The 19,020-nt window shown below is 37.4% G+C and overlaps 1 protein-coding gene across 5 annotated transcripts in view; it reads left to right on the forward strand.

The window, feature by feature from the left end:
• Positions 1–19,020, forward strand: part of CNKSR2 (connector enhancer of kinase suppressor of Ras 2) — a 281,217-nt gene that overhangs the window by 43,503 nt on the left and 218,694 nt on the right. For all 5 annotated transcript variants that reach the window (XM_032330646.1, XM_032330643.1, XM_032330644.1 and 2 more), the window contains exon 2: positions 8,433–8,596. In XM_032330646.1, the coding sequence (XP_032186537.1) occupies positions 8,433–8,596 (164 nt within the window). The remainder of the gene's footprint in view (positions 1–8,432; positions 8,597–19,020) is intronic.

A 19,020-nucleotide genomic window follows, 5' to 3' on the forward strand; every position in this document is an offset into this window, starting at 1 on the left:
TTTTGACTAACTCAGCATTTCTACCTGCCTGTCTCAAAGGAACTGTAATCTCACTATGTCCAGAAGAGAGCCAGCTACCCTAACCTGCCTCTGCAGTGTTTCCATTGTCTGTGAATAATGGCACTATTAATTCATTTCTGTAATCCAGCAATATAGGCATCATCTTTCCCATGGTCCCCCCTCCATCTCATCTAATCCAGCATCAACTCCTGCATGTTTTATCTTCATTCTAGTGTTCTCTTCTTTTCCTACCATCATCCTTGGACAGACTACTAGCATTTGATAATTACATTATTTCAAATGTCACCCAACCTGCATCTCTTGGCAGCTTCCAATTCATTTCCTATATACTACAGCTGGAGTAATGTTTACAAGACGCATTTTAATGCTGCCGCTTTCAAATCCTTTGATACCTTCTCATTGCTGTTGAGTCACACTGCATCATCTTGTGCCTGGCCCATCACTCTAACCCTATACTGTTCCATTCTTTTATTTCTGTATTTCAGTCACACAGAGTTCTTTCAGTTGTTCCAGTATACGGTGTTCCTTTTTGTAGCACAGGGTCTCTGCATATGGTGTTACTTTTGCCTGCATTGTCTATGCCTCCCTTTTGCTTAGCTAACAATTTCTAAGCTTACGAATCATAATGTAGTCATCGATTCCTCAAGTAAGTCTTCCATTCCTGATTTGTCATCTCAGCATAGGGTTAAGTCTTCTTCTTTTTTTTTTTCCTCACAGCACAGCATATTTTTTTCCTTCATAATAGTTATCATGGCCTGTATTTATACATCTGTTTTGTCAATTAAGTTATTAACAATTAGTGGTCATCTTCAGTATTATACAAATTCCATAAAGTCAAGGGCATGTCAGTCTTTGCTCAGCAGTTGATTCCCAGTGCTTACCACATTAGCAATCACCTCAGTAAATATTGATTAAATGAAGGACTGACTGATTATGTCAGATGCTCTCTGTGCTCAGTGCTGTATGAAGGGGTCAGTGATGTCACCCTTCAGGATTCTCTAGTCTGTTGGGAGAATAAGGCACAAATACAAATATTATAACAAAACAGCATGAGTAATATGTACCGTAAGTGTAAAATCCATAGATATAAAGAGTAGAGAGATCTGTCTGATTTAATGATCAAGACCTAACAGGATTTCAACAACAAGATATGTAGAATATGTAAATATTATTCTGGGTAATAGGAACTATCACATTAAGGAAATAGTTGAGTTGTTCAATTCGGCTGCAACATAGGATGCATGAATGTGTAAGAGAGAATGTCAGAAAAGTAGTTTGGGGCCTGAAGTTGGAGGTTCTTGAATGCTGGAATGAAAGATGGAAGGCTTAAATGGCCTTAAGCTTACTTAAACATAACAAAAAGTAAAAAAATTATTATCTATTAAGTTGTAAAATGTCAGACATCCCTAATCTCTAGGTTTGCAACTAATTCCTTTTGCTTGGTGTACCTGTGATTCTTATTAAAGTCATTTTTCTGTTAATAAAATATTCTTAGCAAAGACTGTAAAGACTTGCAAAGAAATAGCTTCAATGTTACTTAAAACTATGTGAAATGGACTGTTAACTTGAGGGAGAATATGTTATCTTTGGAAACTGTTGTATATGAATTCTTTTTTTTTTTAAAGATTTTATTTATTTATTTGAGGGAGAATGAGTGAGAGAGAGCATGAGAGAGAAGGTCAGAGGGAGAAGCAGACTCCCCAAGGAGCTGGGAGCCCGATGCGGGACTTGATCCTGGAAGTCCGGGATCATGACCTGAGCCGAAGGCAGTTGCTCAACCAACTGAGCCACCCAGGCGCCCCTGAATTCTTAAGTATATAATGGCTTTAAGCTTCATGATAAAACCGGTCAGTCTTTGTTTACTGAACATGTTATTAAAATCATTTTAGACTTTGTTTTTAAAAATTAAAAGATGGAAATGCAGAATAATTGCATAATATTTTGAATTTTTATTTCCTGTTTATTAAAGAACATTTAAAAAGCTTGTAAGTGGGGCAGCTGGATGACTGTCAGTTAACTGTCTGCCTTTGGCTCAGGTCTTGACCTCAGGGTCCTGGGATTGAGCCCACGTCACGCTCCACACTCTGCGGGGAGTCTGCTTCTCCCTCTGCCTCTCCCCTCCCTCATGCGCTCGCTCTCTCTCTCTCTCTCTCTCTGTGTCTCTCTTTCTCAAATAAATAAATAAAAGTCTTTTTGAAAAAAAAAAGCTTATAAGCTTTCCTAAAAATCACTTTGAGAACAACTGCTTGTCCAGCCACTCTACCAAATTCTGGATACAAAATTAAAAATTATAAAATCATTCAAACATTGTTTTGTGTGATGTGCATTTTAAGGTTGCTATCTCAGATTACCATATATCACTATTTTAAAACTGAGCAGTTTTAAGCAACTTGATCTTATGTCCATGGATTACTTTGTCCTCTTTTGTTGTTGGCCTTGATGTAGTGTTATCACTGAATATGTTTTTAAGGACTTTTTTGTGATTATTCTGATTTTATATGTCATAACAAAAACTTGGGAATTTTCATGTAGTCAAATCATACATCTGTCTTTTTCTTTACTGTTTCTGGCTCTGGTTTGATGCAGAACCTAGATTTCTTCTAATACCTTTTTTTTTTAACATTAAATCTTGAATCTTTTAGGTAGTTGGCACTGTCTCCTGGTTTCACTGCTGATTAAGTTTTCTTTACTTTTTCTTTCTTTCAGTCATATTGTAGAGCAGAGAGTTTTAAACCAGATATTTCTTGGAAATTCATTTCGAAATTGTCTGGCATTTAAAAAATCTATTCTGGTTTAAAATGAAGAACTAGAAACAGATTGTAAGGAAGCTGAATTATTTTTCAAAATGGAACAATTGCATACTATTACCCAGTCAAGACTTTTTTTAGTCTCTTAAAGAAAAAATTAAATTGTTAGAGAAACAAAGTGGGTCTGAGAAGAGTAGAAATGGTGACAATCAGTGTAGTGAGGATTGGGCTTCTCAGAAGTCTTCCAGAGACCACAGGCATCTGTGATTGGTTTTCCAATGCATCAGTCTACACACCATGTATTCTTTTTTTTTTTTTTTTAAGATTTTATTTATCTATTTGACAGAGAGAAATCTCAAGTAGGCAGAGAGGCAGGCAGAGAGAGAAGGAGAAGCTGGTTTCCCACTGAGCAGAAAGCCCGATGTGGGGCTTGATCCCAGGACTCTGGGATCATGACCTGAGCCAAAGGCAGAGGCTTAACCCACTGAGCCACCCAGGTGCCCCACACACCATGTATTCTATACAGCTTCTTAGGGAGAATTCTGCCTATAGCCTTTCAGCTCGGCCAATCAGCAGAGGAAAGAAGTCTTTTCAAAGGTAGTTTAATGCATTGGTGTACACTGCCCCAAACTTAGTAGGTGCTTAATAAATAGATGCTGAATGGAATGCTGGAAACATTATTCCCTGGTCTGGGTCTTTTATATCAAACACCATGAGAAAACATCAGAAGGAAAATTTTACAATGAAACTTGGAGTTTAATAGTATTTTCCAAATGTTTGTTGCCTCAAATTCATTTGTAACTGAAAAAAAATTTAATTAATGGAATAAAATTGAGTCTTTTGGTGTTAGAGTTGTAAGCATTTTAACAGATGTATAGAATTACACCACCAGCACACCACAGTCATGATACAAAACAGTGTGATCACCCCCAAAAAACGCCCTCCTATTGCTTAGTCTCTTCATATTCCCAATCCCTGGCAACTACTGATCTGTTTTCTGTTGCTATAGTTTTGCCTTTTTCAGTATGTAGTATAAATGGAATCATTCAATAACTTATTTCAGAGTTGCCAATTGCACACAGCATTATACCTTTGGGATCCATCCATGTTGTATATATCAATAGTTCCCTTTTTATTGCTGAGTAGTATTTCATGCCATGCCCCACAGTTGGTTGTTCTTGTTCACATTGATTTTCAGTTGTTAAAACACATACTGCCTTTTTTGTTGTTGGTATTTAGAATTTTCTAGTGGCATAGGTGTTTTTGAAGAAAACTTTTCCTTTTTTTTTTTTTTTTGGTTGAACAAAATATAAACTGGAATATAATCAAAAGCACAGCAAAGAGTAAATATACTTATACTTACTAAGTAAGGGTGATAGGCAGCTCATCTGTGAATTAAAGCAAGAAATTATCAGGCTATGTCATCCGAGAACTATATGGAAATTGTTAAAGAAATTTTTAACTACTTAGGTTCTAGATCAAAATCTCATTTTTTCTAGAATATTTCAGGAATTTATTTTATTAAATATTCTGTGTATGTTAGGTATCTTGTATATTTACATAGGTTAGCCAGTTTTCCAATAATTAGAATACAGTACAGTCATTTAGTGCCAAAATGTTTTAGCATGTAATTTCATCCTTTTCAGATAGTTTAGGAAATATCCCGAGATCTTAAATAGGAATTATCTTTTGCTAGATCATTTGTCGTTATGTATCATCCTGTGCATAGAAGAAAAGCATGGTTACATAAGCTTTCTGGCTGTTTGTAATGTAGAAAATGCTTTTATTGTCTATAGTAGTTGTTGCAATTAATACACAAATGCTAATTGATAATAACATCCAAGACTCCTTCCCCCAAAAAAGTCTTAAAAATAAGAAAAAAGATTTTTGAATTTTAACCTTTTGGCAGGAAGACTCTGACATTTTTTGAATTGGGAAATGGCTTGATCAAAGAGTGTTCTTAGAGATCTGACAGTGATAGACTAGGCAGACTGATGCCAGGGGGAGCAGATGGGCATCAGGGCAGGCTGTACAGCATGAGTAAGCTGGTGACAATGAGATCGGGAATGAAAGGACAGAGCAGCAGCTATTTTGAATGAAGAAATTATGTTCTTTACTAACTGACAAGATAAGAGATTAAATTGGGGAATCATCTAAGATGGTTCTGAGACTAGAAAAATGGCGGCAGAAATAGAGAAATAACTTGCTTAGGGAGAATGAGATTGTAAATGAGGCAGTTGAGTCTGGTGTGATTTTGGTCATTGGAAAAAAAGCAGTGTCAGTGAAATAAGGGGAATGAAAACTGCATTAAAATTAAGACCTTCTGCCTCAGGTTATCATTCCTGTATTTGACTCCAGCAAACAGATATTGAATTAATATGTGTTCATTTTTAATCTCCTGACCTTATTTTGCAGAAGGGACAGAGGTCCTCACAAAACTTCATATGTTGGTCTTTGTTCTTCACAGTAAATAGTGGCAACAGAAATCTAACAAATGAATTTACATTTTTATATTTTGCTTTAAATATCAGAGTGTTCTGTTTATAGATAAGAGCACATGTATTATGTATAGAATGGTGTATAAAGTAAAGTTTCCTGGAGTAAGGACAGAGTCATCTTCTTAATACCATTTTAAGTTGGTTTTTAAGATTTTGAACATTAGGGTGCCTGGGTGGCTCAGTCGGTTAAGCATTTGACACTTGGTTTTGGCTCAGGTCATGTTCTTCCAGTCTGGGATCCAGCTCTGCACTGAGCTCTGCACTGAGCTCCGCACTCAGTGCAGGGTCTGCTTCAGATTCTTTCTCCTTCCCCCTCTAACCCTCCCCGCTCATGCATGCTCTCTCAATCTCTTTCTCAAATAAATAAAATCTTTTTTAAAAAAAAAGAGATTTCAAACATTGAATATAATAGTTTACATCTTTCATATCTACTTCCACATATAGTAGTTTAATTTATTTTACTCTTTCTTTTGTGATATTGTTGATTTACTGGAAATTTGTGCATCCTTAGGAGATATCTTGTCATCATTTTATAATCCATCATTATTTTTGGAACATCTTTCTAGATCCATTATTATGTTAATTCCTCTTCCGTGCAGTTGGTGGAAAGCAGTGTAATTCACTTTGAAAAAGTCAGAGACACATGTCATTTCAAGCCTTCTTCTTAATTGTTTTAAGGCGTGGTTTTTTAAGACAAAAAATTCGTATAGTTTAATGTTTCATTTGACAAAAGTGCACAATTTTCTTCATGGTACACTTGTGTGGTTTTTAGAGTATGGATCAAAATTTATTTTCTGTATGTTTTCTTGAGAATAACAGCAATTTGTAAGTGGAGCTTATAAAATTTACTTATAATTATTTAGAATATTGGTCAACTTAGGGTAAAATTTGGTGGAAAGTAAAGAAATATTTTATGCCACATTAAAGCTTTTTTAAAAAGAGGTACATAACCACTTTTAAAATCTGGTATATATTTGTTCCCATTTTATCTATTGAGTAAATGTTACAGTGTTGAAGACTAGTCATAATCACCAAAGAACTTCTCATTCTTGAAAATGGGACAGTTCTTCTTTAAATAAAATAGTATATGAGTGAGTGAGGAGGTTTTAATTGTTACATGTATGCTGTATAGATCCCAGAATCATGAAGTTTGGGCCTTTAGGCCAATTGTATGATGTATTCATTTTTGTGATTTTTGTAGATGGCTTTTTGGACGATATTTTCTCCATACACAGATTTGAGATGTTGATTTTGACCTTTCAGTCAAAATAACAAAATAAGGTCATTTATTATTTATAATTCAGGTAAGAAAAAATTGTATATAAAAGCACCTTATAGTTCATAAATATGCAAATTGACACAAAGTGACATTATTATCATTGTATTATAATATCCTAGCTGTGTATTTGCCATTTTAAATTTTAAATACAGGAGCCAAGATACTTCCTATATGATGGGGTAATACATATTGATAGTTAAATTAGGCAGCAATTATGTGATCTCTCCCTTATTTCTCCTCTGCCACATTTTATGTGACTTGGTCTGTAACCTTACTAATGATGCTGGTGGTGCTGGTGCTCTAAGAGATCCTTTATCATTCCTTTACATAGAAGAATCATAAGAAAAATGAACTCAAAATAATAGCATTCTGTCTTCTCTTACTCTGCAATGTGTTAAGACATGAGTGCCTCAAAATGCCACATACCAAATGTTCCTTCTCTCCACTCTTATTTTTAGGTTTAGCTCTTATCTAAAATGTTCCTGATTTTCTCAACCAGGTGATATAACATAAAATTACGTCTGATTTGTTCATTTTACACTTATTGAGACCTACTCTGTGTTAGTCACTGTGCTAAGTCCTGGATTTTCATTCAGAAGACACGGTCTTCAACTTCAACGAATTTTCAGGCTATTTATTGGTCATACAGAGATGGGAACAAAATAAAATACAAAGTGGGCATTGTTGTAAAGGAGGTCTGTAGTGCAGAATGGGAGATTGTGGAGTGTGTCTGGAATAAGTCATATAGGAAGGCAAGGTCCAGATCAGGAAGGGCCTTGAACACTATATAAAGGAGTTCAGATTGTATTCTGTCATAAATATGAAGAAACTGAAAAGTTTTGAGATAAAAAATGACATCAGAATTTTTATGTTGGGAGAGATGAACTGGAGGGGATAGTGACTCGCAGCAGGAAACCCATAAAACAGTTTTAGTCTGGATGAGAGATATTTATGGCCTGATTTAAGATTAAGATCTTTCAGTTTTTGTTAATTGCCTCATTTTCTTGGTGTTCCTTACCTAAAAATCTGGAGAAAAGTAATCTTGTTAGTTCAGTTCACCATTTGTTCATCATTTGTATCAGGTTATTTCATAAGTAGTTGAAGCTGACCCATCTGTAGCTTGGCTGTTCACTTATAAAGTGCCCTCAGTAAACCTGAAAAATGTATCCACTCTGGATTTCACTTTCGAATTTGGGTAAAATCTAAATGTTAGTGGATAAGGGAGTACAGTGCAGGTGGGATAAAAAGGTAAGGAACTTGGCTCTGAAGGGAGTAACAAACTAGGGGGGGAATACACGATCTAAGAAATCAAGGAAAGATTTTTTGTTTATTTTGTTTTTTTAAGCTGGCAGAAGTTTGGATACAGGAGTCAGTGGCTAAGAAATGGTTGAAATAAAGAGAGCGTTTAATTTTTTTAATTGTTGAAGTGTGTTAAGGGTTGGCATGAGGTGGGATTCCAGAGCACAGGAAGATCTATTAGTCTTGTACAGGAAAGAAGGATAACTCTCCCTCTGCAGTGGGGTTAAAGAAGAAAGAAGGAGTGAGATGTAGGTAAGTTTAGAAGTGGAGAGAACCTGCTTATTAGCACACTTTATGAAATAACCAGCAAAGAGAAATGCTTGAGAAGTGAGGTAAAGATTTCCTATAATTGCTGAGGAAAATTCAAATAAGAATCTAAGAACTAGGGCTATCATGAAGTGGTTTTTTGCCTCCTGCAATCCATATATGGGTTGAGAAAAAGTGGATGATTGAACTAGTTCAGAGTTGGAACAGACTTAACTTGTGACTTGGTAGGAGTTAATGCTTATTTTATTTTATTTTTTCTGTTAGTTTGGTTCCACTGTTTTTTTTTTAAAAATTCTGGTCTTCCATATTTTTCTTCTGCAGGTCTTGATGACTGTTTGCAGCAGTATATTAAGAACTTCGAGAGGGAGAAGATCAGTGGTGACCAGCTGCTTCGTATTACGCATCAGGAGCTAGAAGATCTGGGGGTCAGCCGCATTGGCCATCAGGAATTGATCTTGGAAGCAGTTGACCTTCTCTGTGCACTGGTAAGGACATTAAGTGATTGGAAAGGAAACTTGTATTATTTCCATTTAAATTATTTTCCTCTTTTAGTTTTTTTCCTTCTTTTTCTTCTCTTTTTAAAAATAATTTAAATGCAATTAGGAAAAACTCCTCTAACTAGAAGTGGTATTTTCCTCCTTTATTAAATTTGGTATACTACATGGTGCCAAATTAAAACTTAAAGAGGCTTATAACTCAACCAATGACATTAATATTAATTAATATTAATTAACCAATATCCGTAATCCCATTAATAATCTGGGGATGTTAATTAAGGGTACAATGACATGGCATTTTATGCCTACCAGATGAACAAAAATTAAGATGTCTGACAAAGATGATTATTGCCAGGATATGGAGAACCAAACACTTCTTGAGCTATTAGTAGGTATAAAAATCTGTTCCATCATGGGGCACCTGGGTGGCTCAGTGGGTTAAAGCCTCTGCCTTCAGCTCAGGTCATGATCTCAGGGTCCTGGGATTGAGTCCTACACAGGCTCTCTGCTCAGTGGGTAACCTGCTTCCTGCTCTCTCTCTGCCTGCCTCTCTGCCTACTTGTGATCTCTGTCTGTCAAATAAATAAATAAAATCTTTAAAAAATAATAAAATAAATTTTTTGATTTAGTAACATAAATATTAAGAAATCTTATTTTAGAAAAATCATCCTTAATGAAATTATTTGAATGTTCTAAATGTATATATACAATAAAAATTGAATATCGCATAAGGTTACTTTTGTTGACATACAAGAGAAATCAGTGTCAAAATAATCCTGCAAGATTCTGATAATATACTAAATATTACAAAAGGAACATAGATTTTTTTCCATGTTAGGTAAGATGACATTTGATTGGTTTTAAATTCTTATAGATATTTATAAGGGGGCTAGAGCTACAGTGAGATAAAAAAGCAGCAGTCTTATAATAATCTGTGATTTAAATTAGGCTCAGTCAGTTACTGACACTTGTGGGCAAGTAATTTCATCATAACCTTGGTTTATTTATTTATTTTTTATTACTTTTTTTAAAAGATTTATTTATTTGGAGGGGGCCGAAGGAGAGAGAAAGAAGCAAACTCCCCACTGAGCATGGAGCCTGATGCAGGGCTCAAACTCACAACCTAAGATCATGACCTGAGCTGAAATCAAGAGTCAGACACTTAACTGACTGAGCCACCCAGGTGCCCCACCTTGGTTTTTCAATATAAAATGGAGATAGTAGCAGTTGGCTCTTGTAGGTATTGTGAAAAGCAAATGAGATGGAATTTGTGTGGTGCCTGATTCAGTGCCTGACACACAGTAGGTATTCAATAAGTAGTTAACTATTAAGATGATGATAATTAACAAGAAATTAGTAAATAATTATATATAATTCAAGAGTCAGTGAATATACGAGAACTTGTGTGTCAGATATAAGATGTATTTCCTGCCCTCTTGAAAAGCCTATGGGGGAGGGAGTGACACACAAATTATCACAATACTGTATTATAAGTACAAAAATAAAAGTATGAACTAAGTATTATGGGGGCACAGAAGAGAAAATAACTAGCTTTAACTATGACAGATGGGTTCATATTGCAAAAGAAGTGATATTTAAGGAGACTAGAGGAAGATGAGCATGTGTTTGGAAGAACAAGAGGGAAGGGCATTCTATGTAAATAAAACAACACATACACAGGCACACAGAATAAAGAGGATGCCTGGTGGGTTTGAACAAAGGTTAGCTATTTTAGACGACAAAATACATGGGAAACAGTGGCAGAAAATTAGTCTTTAAAAGGCCCGATAGGCCCAGACTATAAAGTATCTAAACATCATGATAAGAGATTTATACTTTAGGGTGGATATTGGAGAACCATGTAGGAATGATCAAATACTTGTTTTAAAAATGTAACTGATGGTAGTAAAAAGGAGGGAATGGAGTGGGTATAATCTAAAGACCAGATGAATAGTTAGGAAATGTTTTATTTTTTTTAAAGATTTCATCTATTTATTTGAGAGAGAGAGTGAGACAGAGAGAGAGAGAGAGAGAGAGAGAGACACTACTGGATGGGAGAGGGTCAGAGGGAGAAGCAAACTCTCTGCTGAGCTTGGAACCTGATGCAGGGCTCATTCCTGGGACTCTGGGATTATGACCTGAGCCAAAGGCAGGTGCTTAACTGAGTCACCCAGGCGCTCCAGAAATGTTTTAAATAATCTACTTAGGCTATGAGCAGGGCTTAAACTAAGGATGAACAAGAATAGAGAAGATCTGATGAATCTGAGAGGTGAGATAAAGGGAGAAGTTGAGAAAGATTCCATGTTTTCTAGCTGCAAAGATAGTGCAGATAATTTTGTAATAATGAAGGTGGGCAATAGTAGCAAGAATAGATTAAGGTGGGAATATAAATTGAGTTTCAGATTCATTGAATTTGAGTCATCTCTGAGTTATCCAGAAAGAGATACTCGTCAAACAGTTGAACATACGAATTTGGAGCTTGAGAAGTAGCTGAAGATAGAGATTTGGGCGTCTCCAGGGTATAAGGATTGACTCCATAGAGAGAGATCACCCCGAGAGGGACTCAGCTCCACCCTGGGGCTGGGAAGGAAGAAGAGACTACAGAGGAGGCTTGCAGAGTGGGTGGAGAAATGTGAAGACAGTTCAAAAGCATTGTCACAAAAGCAAGGGGGAGTGTTTTTTTTTTTTTTTCCAGTAAGGAACATCAATAATACCAAATTTCACAAAAAGCCAATAGGATAGGCAAGGAGAAACAACCTGACTGTGTGGCACCTGACTGGATCACTTGGTAGAGGATGCGGCTTTTGGCCCTCAGGATCACAAGGTCAAGCCCTATGTTGAGTGTGGAACCTATTTTAAATAAATGCATTAGATGGTTAAATGTCCGCATTCTGCTCAGGTCATGATCTCAGTATCCAGGGATCAAACCTCACGTTGGGCAACCGGCTCAGCAGGGAGTCTGCTCCTCCGTCTCCCTCTGCCTCTCCCCCTGCTTGTGCTCTCTTGCTCTCAAATGAATAAATAAAATCTTAAAAAAATAAATAAAAAATAGACCTGACTGAAAGCATTTTCTAAAGAAGAGTACAATCTGAAACCACATTGATTGACTATTACCTCCCATTTACACATGTCAATCTTAACCTTAATTGTAATTTCTTCAAAAAAACATTCTCTAATTATTCCCTCACCACTGGTGGAGGTTAGTCCCTTACTGTTATTCTTTTAACCTTCATCTCATTTTCTAATTACATATTTATATGTGTATTTATCAGTTTAACGTCTGTTTCTTCTGCTAGACTGTAAGCTGTGTGGGAAAAGACATGACGCTTACTAAATACCTAGTGTGTAGCACAGATGCCGGGCAATAGTGGATGCTGAATACTTTTTGAAAGTGGTATTGTAAGAGTCTTGAGATGTTTTTCATATGATAGTTTGGGATCTTCTTATTTTCCTACTCCTGAGATCAGAGAAATCAGCTTAGACTAGAATACACACTTGTGCTCTATCCCTTATCAGAATCAGATCACAGAAATCATGCCAGGTATAAGAGATAGTACTCAACATAAGGTAGGAGACCTCATTGTTTTTGTCTATTGGTCTCCAAATCTGGGTCATTGTGGCCATGAAGGTGCAACAGAAGTGGCTTGGAGATGAGTGCATGATCTAGCAGTCCTCTACTTGCCACATCTTTCTTTTTTTTAAGAGAGGGAGAGAGTGGGGAGGGGCAGGGGAAGAGAGAGAATCTTAAGTGGGCTCTATGCTCAGAACATATCCTGATGTGGGGCTTGGTCTCACAACCCTGTGATCATGGATCATGACCTGACATGAAATCAAGAGTTGAATGCTTAACCAACCGAGCCACCCAGGTGCCCCTATTTGCCACATCTTTTATAACAGTACATAGTTGGGTGTGTCAGAGTTTGAAATTCAGGATGCTATGTTTCATAAGCAGGACTCCTCAGAGATAAACCACTTATGTGCTGGATTTCGAGCTGTCAGTTTGAAGAAGGAAATAAAATTGATGATTTCAGTGCTAACTACAAATAGTCTGAACCTCCAGGCAGAGTCTGGCCCATGAAAAATCTCTGCTGACCTAAACTTACTTAGAAAGATGGCATGAGAGATAGATGTCTAGACCATTTCAGTGTTCTCACCATAGAGCTGTGGTACATCTCTTCATATGCTGAGTTTTAATTCCTACACAGTTCTGGGTTTAAGCACCATAGTATTGCATCGTTTTCTAGGGGGAAAAAACACATTAAATTCATTCTTTCTGTGCTTATTCAGCAATAAATTGGTCATATTCTCCAAAGAGGACAAATATTAAATCTTCCTTCCACCACTTCCTAATGACTATACATCAGCAAGTTAGAAGTGAAGATATCTTCCATTTTATGCAATAAATATTTTCCAGTGAATATCAAGTGAATATCTGAGCAATGAATTCTGATTTACTTCTACATACCATTATAAAATTAGGATGTGAGATCCTTCATCAGCAAGCTGAGTTGACTAGACCAGGAGGTGTGTTGTTGGGAATGGGGAATTGTTTATTATCTCTTTAAAACTTTAATATCTCTACTGGTTTTTGCTTTATTCCTTATGTCTGTTGTTTTTATTTCTTTTAACAATTATATGTTCATGCTCAAACAGCTATATCACAGGAATTACAGAGATGAAAAAGGCACAGTCAGTGCCCTTTTTTTTTAAGATTTTATTTACTTATTTGATAGACAGAGATCACAAGTAGGCAGAGAGGCAGGCAGAAAGAGAGGGGAAGCCGGCTCCCCACTGAGCAGAAAGCCTGATGAGGGGCTTGATCCCAGGAACCTGGGATCATGACCTGAGCCTAAGTCAGAGGCTTTAACCCACTGAGCCACCCAGGCGCCCCATAGTCGGTGCTCTTAAAATGTATACAGTCCAGTAAAGAAGATAATAGTCATTAAAAGGTTATACAGATTTAAAGAGATCCCAGGAGAGTTCAGAAGGAAATGATGAACACTACTGTGGGGATCCAGGAAGTGTAGGTGGGATTTGCATTGGGAATTGCAGGATAAATAGATGTTCACCAGACGGAAAGTTGGGGAAAACTTATCTAGGCAGAAGAAATACCATGTGTAAAGACAGAATTGTGAAAGAATATGAAGTGTGCAGAGAGATATGACAATTTTGATTTGGCTGGTGCAGAGTGGGAAGTGATAGGAAGAAAGGCAACTTACGTTTTGTATCACATTATAATTTTTTGCTCAGATTTTTTAGGTTCCCTGCTGAGTCCTTAGCACATAGAGGAAATTAAATTAATGTTATCTTACTGAATGAAGTTCTCTGCTTTTACCCAGAGCACTGTAATTTTTTTCTCTTGCCTCTGACTCTGCAGTTTCTGTTCCTAGTATAAGGAAGATGCAGAACGTTTATCAAATTCCTCTGTTTCTTTCAAGCTATGGAGTATTTTCATCTGCTTTATTTTAAAGTTAGTCCTGATGGGGAATAAATGTTATGGCAGTTGATGAAAATAAAAGGTTTGTATAGTAACTTGTTCAACATATATGTATTTAAGCACCAACTATATTGTTTGTACCATGTTATTCTAGAAAGAAGTAAGCTGTTCATGATTTGGAGGTGTGTTAACTTTTTCCTGCTGTTACGCTATCATTTAGTGTCCTTCAATAGAGAGTACAGTATATTAACGGAAATAGTAAAACATAAATATCAATGTATAGCCCTTAATTTATGCTCTGACAGTACACCTGGTTATCGAGAAGTATAAGTGAATCATTTATGACAGGATAAGAATAGTTTTCATTTCATTCTTCATGCACTTTTCATATAATAGGTATTTTGCATGAAAATTTAGATGTCTGCAATTGCTAGGATTTGTTTCTTTGCAACATAATTGCTTGGTTCATTCATCTCAAAATCATTCATTTCTCAAAAATATTCATTAAAGCAGTCCTTTTACGACTCACTCACATTTATAAAGCAAAGTATTATGAAACCTAAACACCTGCTCCATGATGCAATCAAATTAAGAGCTCTGAATAAAATAGCATTGACATTGTAAAATATGTGGTGCCAATATTGAATATTTTGTTGTGTTTAGAGAATTCACCACTAGTGAGGATATAGCCAACTTGATCTTCTAAAATGTTAAGTGTATCCTTCATGTGTTTCTTGTACTTTTGCATGCATGTAATTAAAACAGAAGAACAGCATGAACTTAGCACCAATTATTTATTGGCTATGTTGAATCAGTGGCTATGTTGAATCAGTGTAGCCACAACAGGTTCCTGGCAGACATATATGTAAACAAATAGGTAACATATAAGACAAAGAAAATAGCTAACTACAGGCCATGACTAAACTTTTATTTTCTTGATGTAGTTCTTTCCAAATCAGTAGTAATGCATATTTGTCCCATGCATATCTAGTACAAAGCAAGACTGTAATGAATAAATCTGCACTTTTTAAAAGTTGAGGGAATAAGTAGGAGAGGAAGATGGTGGCAGAGTACGAGGACCCAAGGCTCATCTCACAACCACACCTAGATAACTATTTAGTCATCCTAAATACCCCAGAAATCGACCAAAAAGGACACAGACCAAGCTCCACAACTACAGGGACAGAAGAGGACACATCATAAAAGATAGGAAGTGTGAAGTCATGGTTTAGGGGAGAAACAGATCAGGGTGTTGCAGAGGGAAGAGAGCCATGGTCCCAGAGAAGGGCTACAGAGAGAGGAACACACAAGGGAACACATAAGTTAAACATTTCCCCAAAACCATTGGTTTAGAAAACAAGAGATTGAATTTGTGAGTTTTTGCAACCAGGCTTAAAGCCTAGAGTTTTAAAGATCAGTGGGCTTGGCTGGGATGGGGCCCTGAGGGCACTGCACTACTCCTGAGGAGAAGACAGGCAAATGACCCGGGGAAAAACAGCCTGAATTAGCAATTTGAAAAATGCCAGGTGCTGACAGGGGAGAAATTATTCACTTAGAATGCATCCCTGAGAGTCAGCTTTCACAGAGACATCTCTCTCCCTAGGAAGAAAGGAGCTAGCTAGTGCCATTTCCCTCCCCCACCTCTCAGCGGGAACACTGGCTACCTGTTTATGCCAAGCCCCACCCACCACACTCTGGCAGGACTGCCCGTGGCAACCAGGTTTGCCTCAGTCCAAGCACAGCAGGACTCTCCCACAGAAGACCAGCACAGACTCCTACCCACCCACATCTCCAGACCAGAGTCCTGCAGGGCCTCAGTTCTGGTGGAGCTAGTGTCAGGTCTCATTTGACAAGCAGGCCAGAGCACACTTTTAAAACTCTCCATATTCAGACCAGGTACAAAACACTGTCTACAGCAGGCAAGGAGAGCCTCTGCAGATGACTGGCCTGAAGAATAGACCAGTCAGAACACAACAGCAGAGCACATGAAGCACACACCAGAGACACTCTGTGAAGTGCCAGACCCTGGGCACTTTATGACCTCTTCTTCATAAAGTAATTACTTTCAGGGGCAGGAGACATAACTGACTTTTCTAACACAGAGTAGCAGAGACTTAGATGAAATGCTAAGATGGAGTGATTTACCCCAATTGAAAAAAGAAGATAAGGCCATGGCCAGATATCTAAGCAAAATTATAAAAGTAACAAGCCTGATGGAGAATTTAAAGTAACAATCCTAAGGATACTCACTGGGATTGAAAAAAGAGTAGAAGACAACAGTGAGACCCTTACCACAGAGCTAAAAGTGTTAAAAAAGAATCAGAGATGAAGAATGCAAGTAACAAGATGGGAAACAGGCTTGATGCAATAAACAGCAGGCTGGAAAAGCAGAGGAATGCGTTAGTGACCTAGAAGACAAAATAATAGGAAGTAATGATGCTGAACAAAAAAGAGAAGGATTATGAAACACAAGAATATACTTAGGAAATCAGTGACTATATCAAACATAATAGCATTCATATTATGAGAGTCCCAAAAGAAGAAGAAAGAAAAAGGGGACAAAAAACTTATCTGAAGATAGAATAGCTGAAGTTTTCAGCTGGGTAAGGAAAATGGACTTCCATATCCAGAAGTCACAAAAAACTGTCATCAAAATCAACAAAAACAAAGCCAACACCAAGACATTGTACTTAAATTTGCAAAATGTAGTGTTAAAGAAAATGTCTTAAAAGCAGCAAAATAGAAGAAGTCCCTAACTTACAAAGGGAAGACCCCTATGGCTAGGTGGAGATTTCTCAGCAGAAACATGGGATGCCAGAAGGCAATGGCAGGACATATTCAAAGTGCTGAATGTGAAAAACCTGCAGTCGGGCGCCTGGGTGGCTCAGTGGGTTAAGCCGCTGCCTTCGGCTCAGGTCGTGATCTCAGGGTCCTGGGATCGAGTCCCGCATCGGGTTCTCTGCTTGGCGGGGAGCCTGCTTCCCTCTCTCTCACTCTCTGCCTGCCTCTCCATCTAATTGTGATCTCTCTCTGTCAAATAAATAAATAAAATCTTTAAAAAAATAACAAAAACCTGCAGTCAAGAATACTCTATCCAGCAAGGCTATCTATCATTCAGAGAAGAAGGAGAGCTAGAGTTTCCCAGACAAAAACTGAAGAAGTTCATGACCACTGAGCCAGCTCTACAAAAAATATTAGAGCAGACTCTTTGAGTGGAAAAGAGACCCAAAATGACAAAGACAAGAAAGGATCAGTGGAAATCTCCAGGCACAACAAAACAAGTAATAATATGGTACTAAATAGATATATATCAATAATTATTTTAAAATGTAAATGGACTAAATGCTCCAATCAAAAGACACACGATATCAGAATGGATAAAATATCAAGACCTGTCTATATGCTACCTCCAAGAGACTCATTTTAGACCTAGAGATATCTGCAGATTGAAAGTGAGGGGAAAGAGAATTATCATGCAAACAGATGTCAAAAGAATGCCAGAGTAGCGATACTTGTATCAGAAAACTAGACTTTAAAATGAAGGCTATAAAAAGACACAATGAAGAGTAGTATATAATCATAAAGGGAACAATCCAACAAAAAGATATAAAAATTTTAATTATTTATGAACCCAAATGGGAGCATTGACATATATAAAACAATAACAAATATAAAGGAAAGAGAGGAGCAAGAAGACAGAAGAGTAGGAGGCTTAAATTTCAGCTGGTCCCAGGAATTTGCTAGATAGTGATCAAACCATTCTGAACACCTATAAATTCAGCAGGAGATCAGAGAGAAGAATAACAGTAATTCTATGAACAGAAACATGACCACTTTCTGGAAGGTAAGACATGCAGGGAAGTGAATCTGAGGTGATCTATGGGAAGATAGACTGTAGGACGGAGGTGGGGGAGAGAGCCCCTATCAGCCAGCTCCCAGAAAGTGACAGATTAGTGGGGCACAAAATCAGAAGTTTTAGAAGTCTGCTCCACAGAGGGACCTCATTCCAGTGGCTAAGCAGTGTGGAATCCTCACTGGAAAAGTGTGGTCTCAGGACCCTCAGGGTCACAGAAATACCAGGGGTGCCTGAGTGTGGCAGCATTCCCAGGTATCAAAGCAGGGAAGCCATCTGCAAAGATGGAGTTGAGAAGTGGCCTCTCAGCTTGGGGTTGCCAAAAACTGTGATCTGAGGCAAAGTTGGCCCACTGCTCTTCAAGCAGGGACTCCACAAATGGCAGATCTGGAAAGCCTCCCCTTCCTCCCCGCAGGAGGAGTGGTACAGGAGCATGTTGCAGGAATCTGCTGGGTTTGGAGACTCCAAACAGGGTCGTGTGCCAGAGATAGAAATCTCTGGTCACAGGTTGGGTGTTGTTTTTACCCTTTTAGTATTTTGTTCTCTCATTCATCTGTTCTTCTCTGAACAAAATGGCAAAATGAAAAAAACTCACCTCAGAAAAAAGAACGAAAAACAGTACCAACTGCTAGGGACCTAATCAATACAGACATTAGTAAATATCAGAACTAGAGTTCAGAATGACAATTATAAAGATACTAGCTGGGCTTGAAAATAGCATAGAAAATACTAGAGAATCCCTTTCTGGAGAAATAAAAGAACTAAAATCTAATGAAGTTGAAATTTTTAAAAAAGCTGTTACTGAGGTGCAATAAAACAATGGAGGCTCTTACTGCTAGGATAAATGAAGCAGAAGAGAAAATTAGTGATATAGAAGACCAAATAATGGAAAACAAAGAAGTTGAGAAAAAGATGAACAACTACTAGATCATGAGGGGACAATTCGAGAGATAAGTGATACCATAAGATCAAACAATATTAGAATAATTGGGATCCCAAAAGAAGAAGAGAGAGGAGCAGAAGGTACATTGGAGCAAATTATAGCAGAGAACTTCCCTAATTTGGGGAAGGAAACAGACATCAAACTCCAGGAGGCACAGAGAAAGCTTCTCAAAATCAATG

The sequence above is a fragment of the Mustela erminea genome, chromosome X, assembly GCF_009829155.1.
Source record: "Mustela erminea isolate mMusErm1 chromosome X, mMusErm1.Pri, whole genome shotgun sequence".
Taxonomy (NCBI): domain Eukaryota; kingdom Metazoa; phylum Chordata; class Mammalia; order Carnivora; family Mustelidae; genus Mustela; species Mustela erminea.